The sequence below is a fragment of the Empidonax traillii genome, unplaced genomic scaffold (assembly GCF_003031625.1).
Source record: "Empidonax traillii isolate 1590-97213 ecotype Southwest subspecies unplaced genomic scaffold, ASM303162v1 scaffold98:size2021230, whole genome shotgun sequence".
Lineage (NCBI taxonomy): Eukaryota > Metazoa > Chordata > Aves > Passeriformes > Tyrannidae > Empidonax > Empidonax traillii.
The window spans coordinates 1,840,147-1,847,919 of NW_020955291.1; the positions used below are offsets into that span (position 1 = coordinate 1,840,147).

Below are 7,773 nucleotides of genomic sequence, written 5' to 3' on the forward strand. Positions count from 1 at the left end.
TACTTTTGACTTCTCAGATCTTCACTGCTTAACACTGAGTTTAAAGCTTATGGGACCACCTCACTGCCAGCTGTGATGTACCTTCAGTAAAATTTATTCACCTATTCACCAGCACTTCAGTTTTAGTAAAATGCAGCCCTGCAATAAATACACCCAACAGTCATTAAAAAAACCCTAAACAATCACTATGATCTTCCAAAACCAATATATCAGAAACCCTCTTCGATGACATATTTAATATGACTTTTCAGCACCCTCCTCATTGCATATGGATAAGATTGTCTGGCTATACTGTACTTCCAAACCTTTCTTTATCTCATTGCACATGCAGACCTATTCAGAAAGTACATGCTGGCTCCTGGAACTGCAAACCAGCTGACATAATCTTTGAGTTGTAACAACCATTGAACTTCCTGAAAGACAATCAAGACCAATTTAGTTTCTGAAATAAAACCCGCATCACACAGAAAAATCATATTATTATAAAAGATGCCAGGATACACCACGCAGAGAGAAACGTCAGCTTCCCACAGCAGCAAAATAGGGGAAAAAACAAACCTGATTTGAGAAAGTACCAATCCCTGAAAGCATCTTCCTAAAATAATGTTTTTAGCTTTATGGCATACTTCTACATAATTTTTGTTGTTGTTTTGTTTGTTTGTTTTTATATTTATTTTGAACAAGCTGTAATCACTTGTTAATAACAACGCAACAAGATGAGTTTGCAGTTTCATTAATATGATGCCGTGGACACTGGCATTAAGGCTCTCCTTTATCATTCATTGAATTTAGTGGAAAATTTCTAAGTTTAGATCATGGACACCAAGCTCTTGAGAGCCACAACAAGAAAGAGATCATTCTGTCTCCCTGAATTGTGAATGCATTAGGATATGTGTAGGGGAGGGAAGAGGGAGCAGGGGAGGGCAGGGGAAAGGGAAGGGAAAGGTCCCTGGTCTGAAGGCCAGACTGTCCAATACAGACTTTTAATTCACTTCTAGTCTGAATTTTCTGAAAGCATGAATGGCCAGTTTTCTCCCAGAAACATTTTATTCCATATGTTGCTGTGTTCTTGTCTACTATTCAAGTACAGTTATATGACTGCAGAACTACTGACAAAGAATATAACTTCTGTGGTTTCTTTCTTTTACACCTCCAAAAGCAGGTATTTGCACGCTCTTATTCTCATGAAGCCCTATTTACTGCTTGAATCCTTGTTTTCTACAACTTAGCATGCATTTCTGATTCTTACAAAACCCTTCTACTTATTTTTGGTTTGTTTTCTTTTTTTTTTTTTCCCCTCCTCAATTTGCAGTTTGAGCTTTAACAGTTAAGTGACATTTTTAAATACAGCTATATATGTCAGTCCAAGAAAATTCAAACAAGCAATCCACCACAATTATGTATTCATTAGCACTCATTATTTACTCTGAGATCACGCAGCAGCAAAGATCCTTTGGTGTGACCGTTCTCCCCTCCAGATACTGAAGAAACAGTCCAAATTTACAGCCTGAATTTCCTGGTTAGATGAAAAACACATACATCCATTTGGGCCACAATAGAGTAAATGAGCTTTCTAATCCTTTTCCACATCCCTCTCCAAACCTTGCCTTTGCCAGTTATCTTTTAAGTGCAAAGATCAGAACATAAACCTCTTATTACCTGTTTAACTCCAAAATACCAGATACTTAAAAATTGTTTCCAGCCAGCTGCCCTAATAAGTATGACTTTCTCACTGTTAATTCCATAGACACTGCATGATATCCATAGGTACTGAGGATGCTGCATTCTGCTGCAGCATAACAGACAGTCAAGATACAAAAATACATCTCCCAACAGGGTGATGGTGCAGGCTGGGGGCTGCCCCTCTGTATTTCCAAGGCACTTTTGAACAATCTAAGCAGCACAGAGAAAACCCTTGCCCTTGGGAGGGCAACAGCCACCCATCACTGCAAGAACAGGAGAGAAACACTCGTCACGAAGTGGCTCCGTTGCTGAGTAAAACCTGCTCACAGCAGCTCCTTTGTAAAGGTTTTAGAGTGCCTTTCCTTTCTTAGAATTACAGGTCTGCAGTATAATCTCCAAGAAAAGGTGGGCAATGGGGAGACTATCAGTATTCCAAATATTCCAATTCATTCTGCTCAGCAGTCAGTGTTAAGCTTCCCTTAATATTCTTGCATAACCTGCAGGAATCAGGACCAGACTGAGAAGCACATTCAAAGACACTCAACACCTCAAGTTGCCACAGACCTGTGAGACCTTCCAAGCAATAAAAACAAGTTTTTGATACATTTCCCTTACCTCTAAGGATGTAGTTCTGATAATTCTGGTCAGCCTCTGCTCCCACTTTGATTAAGCAAGTCAGACCTTCAGCGACAACAAACTCATGAACCAAGTCCTTGTCATCCTGTCACAGGAGAAAGAAAAAGCTGGATTAGAATTTTGAAAAACAAACAAACAGGATATATCATAGTATAAAACCAAACTCATGCTTGCAACATTGACTTTATGTTTCCCACGATGCAAGCATGAAAGTTGTTATACAGAAGACTTCTGTTTTAAAATCAGAATGAAATACATCAGCACAAAGCATAAAAAACCAAGATTTTACCTTTTGGTCAAGCACAGAAAATCAAAATCTGTAAAATATGAATTTTGATATTTTCCTTAAAGCTTGAAAACATTCTCTGAGCTACTATAATCTCATCATATCACATAAAAAAACATCCTTAAAACCCTAAAAGGTCAGGCTTAACAAGAGAACACCACCTCAATGCCTTAGCATCATTCCAGTTTCAGTATTTTAAGTGCATACAGCACAACTTTGAAACTGGTTTTATGGCAATGTAATATCATATCAATTAACATAATATTAATTAACTATATTAATTGATTATATTTAGAATGGGAAAGTATAGCGTTGAAGATAAGAACAGTAGTAGATAATGTTCCCACACTGTGATGGAAGACACAGCAAATGTAAGAGAAGTGACTTGCTTCACTTCTCTTGCTTCAAATGACTCACTCAACTTGCTGACATAACTCACTGTTTTGTAACCATCATCAGTCCTTTACTCAGTGCAGCAGAATGACCCATATCACAGATGTATGTGACATCAGGGAGAGGAGGGGTTTCCTGGGCCCTACATACATAACTGCTGTGCCAAGGGACTTCAGAGCATCGTATCTACAGCTTGCCTTCTCCTCTCACAGAAGGCTCATATAGACAAACAAGAAGCTACTAAAAACTGGATTAAACAGGAGTTAATGAATTAGTCATGCAAACTAGACACAAAAACAACTTACGATATTAATGGAGAACTACTCAGCAGACCATCACAGCTGCTGAGTCCATTAAGTATCCTTAATTTATGTTTTCATACACAGCAGTGTAACAGATATAAATTTCAGCTTTCTAGTAATGCAGCCCTGAGAAGCCAAGATGTACACAGTAGATTTGATGAGAGTGATTTCTGAATTCGCTGCAAAGAATTTCACACTTAGAAAACTGCAAAGGGAAATAAAATAATCAAGTCCCTTTTATGGTGTGACAATTCACTTACTGCAAGTTTATTTCAGTCTGACAGTTTATTTCTTACAAATTTCATTCTTTCAACAGAGATAATTTACATAATTTTTATAGACTGACCAAATGGGATATTTAAAACTGTAAGGTGATCTAGCAATTTCTGAGAAATTATGAGAAAAAAATCCGTTTAATGTTTCAGCAGGTCAAATTTGTTAAAAAAAAATTAAAAATATTATAAAGTCATCCATAGACACACAAATTTATCACATGACGAAGGTGATTTATCCTTTAAAAAGCATATAAAGAGGAAACATACAATCATCCTCCACATCTTGGCAAAAGTATATCTTAAAAGCCTACAATATATAAGATAAAATTCACCACTGTGCACACTTGACCTATTTTCTTTTTATTTATTTCTTAGTCTTAATGGTTTGCATTTTGAGAGTGCTAGTTTTTGAGTTTTTTTTTCTAGTAGATACAAGAGTTAAGAAGTTTACAAAGTCCTGTGTCAGACCAGGGCGCTACAGATACAAGCACACAATTTCATGAAGACAACAAATTTCCTCTATTCATTTGCCACACTCAAAAGACAGTGAGATTAATAAAGGGGTAGCAGAAGGGGACATTGCCAATCTACCTGTTAGACAGTACTAACAGGCAGCACAAATTAACTAATTACGCACTGATTTCTGCACCATTAGGTGCAGAACCCCCACCCTGCAGCCCACCAGGGAATTCCCTTTGACATATTAGACAAGAACAGAAGAATTAAGATATCTGTTTATATTGAGCAGCTCAGGACAGCTTTACAGAAGAGAATCGTTGGCTGGCACTGAGGCTGATGTATGTTTGGCCAAGTAGCCAATCTAAAGAGCATGTCCTCATGCATGGGATGGGGCCTGGAAAGGGCATGGTCAGCCAAGGCACATGGACCTCTGACTGTCCCATCCCACACAATGACCTGTGGGAAGGCCCTTCCCAAATGCCACCAGTCAGAGGACTGAACTCTGAATTCTGATGCAATTTATATCAGTGTAGCAAGTGATGACAAAATTCACATGGTGAACTTCCAGAACAACATCTTACAACAAGTCTTGGAAAAATAAGGAAAGGACCCAAGATAAAATGCTCTCTGATTTAATATCAAGTAGCTGTAAATAAATGCAAAAATAAATATGCATGCATGCAATACACAGATCTAAATCACACTGGATAGCAAGCAACATTCCAGGCTCACTTTACATGGAGCGCAACCTTCAGCAGTGCAGGGATGTAGAACCATACCCAGGGAACCCAGAGGATTCTCCTCCATGGCTGCCAGGCAACTGCTCCCTCCCATACATCCCTTTGTTATGGTGCTTTTAACTCAAAGATACCTGAACAATTTCTTGTTCTTCAAGAATTTTGAATTTTGTTTCTCCCAAAACTCAAGAGAGGAAACAAATCCATGGAATCTGTCAGCTAAGTTTAATGGAAAATGTCTTAAAGGTTCAGGTAAACTAAGGCTATGCATCATGGTAATTCATAAAGACTTTGCATGCCTAGAAGATAAGTTCTATATGTCAAGATCAATGATTAAAAATTCCCTGCTACTAAAGAAAGAAGGTGCAAATTTCCCCTACGCAGAGTGGGCAGTAGCAGGAGCAAGGGTAAGAGACAAATAATGACAGGACTACACAGAATTTAGAAAAATAACAGAAACTGGTAGAATTGTGCAGAATCAAGAAAGCTGTGGGGAAAACACCCTTCAAAATAGTTTTTCTAAAAATCAGATGACAAATAGGTGTATATTTAGACAACACAGTTGTCTAATTAAAGAGAAACAATATATATAACAATCAAATTAATGAGTGAAATAGTAACCATTTTTTCCAGATGGCATTATCCTAGCTCAAAAACATTTCCTTGTTCTTTAAATACCTTTTGTTGATACTGAAGTACGTTTGCATCCTCCTTGAGTTAAGGAAAAAAATAATCTATTCTAGATTGCCACAGTGAAATAAAAAAGACTGAAAAAACAGGAAAAGGAAGAATAATTGTGGTCTTTGGATTCTGACACTTATCAATAGACCTACCATACCTCTTTGGGAAAAATAAATGGCATTCATATGATCAAAAAAAAAAAAAATTGTCCATATATGAGAGAAGATAACAGTAGTGAAGCTTCAGAGTCCTTCAGATTAAACCCCAAAACCAAAATTTTTAACTGCATTATCCATTAAAGGCTGTTGACATTCAGCAAATGATAAAAACTGAAACACCTATTATACCTTTAGGATGTCCTCCATAATCTTAAATAGTGAATGCACATTAGTGCATCACCTGAGGAAAAATTAGAAATTAGCATTTGATTGTCAAAATAACCAAGCTAAAAATCTGGTTTTATGTTGATGATTTTTTTTTTTTTCAAAGAAGGATGTTTCCAAAACAAATTTTGAGATCTGCCACCTTGAACTTTTTCAATGCAACTGAGTCATAGAGTCACCCTTGACTGAAAGGAGATATACTGCAGATGAACAGCAGAGGAAATGAAGGGGGATGAGGAACTCTAACCAGACTGCTTTGGGAGAGCATTTAATAAACAAATCAAACCTGAATTAAAAAAGGCTTTTAAGGTACTTCTCTTTTCCCAAATAGAAGGGAAAAAGAAGGTGTAATGAAACAGAGTACAAACACATCATGCTCTAGGCATAAACCTGAACTCAGTACATTATCTATACAGTCATGTATATATGATGAGAGGAAAGAAGCAAACATCTGGAATGCGCAGCGAAAGATGAAAGGCATTGAAGCCCATACGTTCTACACTGAAAGGAGAATGTTTACATCAATTTTGGTCTAGGATAATCTTTTCAGACCCATTAACTCACTGACTTGCCAAGTTAGGTGACCTCAAGAGTAAAGGGTACTTTCTAGCAGTGGTAAGAGGTTCAGGTTTCCAGGAAGAGAACATTCATTGTACAGAATATATGGCAAGTGTGTGACAATGGTACATACAAGTATCTGCCACATGTGTGTGATAACAGCTAGAAGGAGGCAGAGAAATGTTGTCATTTGCTATGGAAATGGACTCCTCTGCTAATATTGCAAAGATTTATGATCCCTTAATCAGCAGGCATTAAGGCATTGATGAGAAAAGCAGCAAAACACAGGCAAAGCTCTCTAAGCTTCCTGCTAAGCTCCTGTAACCATAAAGATTGTGCAGTGAACACAAAGGATGGCTACTTAAAGTCTTTATGAAAACGTACCATCATCCCCATAAGAAACCATATTTTACTCATTTATTCATGGACTTGAAATAGAACATCTTTCTTTACGCATCTCAGAGGAAGAAAAAACAAAATAATATATGTCTGTGCAATAAATGTCTATTTTTGTGCAACGTGTAATGAAGAAAACCTCAAATATACTCATTCTGGTGAGTTTAAAGCCTGCTTATGTGGTTGACAAAATGCACAAATCATATTTCACCTCCATAACTCAGCCTACCTACTAAAAGAACCCCATAAACTCTGTGATCAAGCAGTCTGTAAACTATGCTCATGTGCCACTAGCAGAAGTAGTGTGTGGGGGGAATGTCTCCTTTCCTACCCATTCTCTTATCTTGTACCATTCAATATATTCTCTAATGTGGTTTTACAGGGTCTTACCTGAAGATGGAGACTGAAGACTTTTTTCCAAGGAATGGCACTTTGCAAGAATGCATTTTATCTGACCTGCAGCTTCCACGTGCAAGGATAAATTGTTTATATACTGTTAAAGATAAATCTTTCTGAAGCCTGCTATTTCTGTGGGCCATATGTTTGAAAGCTTTTACCCAAAGCATGATTATTTTAAGAAAGTTGCTTTGTTTCCTAATAAGAATCGAGGTTTTGGAACAGAGTTTCTCAAGAGGAATTTTATTTTTTTTTTAAACCTAAGAAGTTCTGCTGAAAGCTCCATTCGAAGTATTTGAGGAAACTGGATTAGTAACTGAATATTCACACTTGGATATGCATAGACATATTTCTCTCTTACGTGGCTAGCAGCTGTGCAGAGTACTGTCTTTCCAAGGAATCACAGCACATAACAAGTTGCATGTCTATAAGATTTCCACCAAGAAGAATCTCATTTGTATGTGGGTTTTTTTTGTTTCCCTTTCCTTTTATAAGCTATCCCATTGTTTCAGATTGCTGGAGCATTCCCATGTTTAATTCTATATTGTATAATTCTCTTCTGTTTCTGTTACAAAGTGAAACATTGTA

General features: G+C 37.2%; 1 protein-coding gene across 1 annotated transcript in view; it reads right to left on the reverse strand.

Annotated features, from left to right (window-relative positions):
* FHOD3 (formin homology 2 domain containing 3) overlaps window positions 1-7,773 on the reverse strand; it is a 354,314-nt gene that overhangs the window by 188,586 nt on the left and 157,955 nt on the right. Inside the window, exon 5 of the mRNA XM_027881870.1 lies at window positions 2,299-2,404. Within this exon, the coding sequence (XP_027737671.1) occupies window positions 2,299-2,404 (106 nt within the window). The remainder of the gene's footprint in view (window positions 1-2,298; window positions 2,405-7,773) is intronic.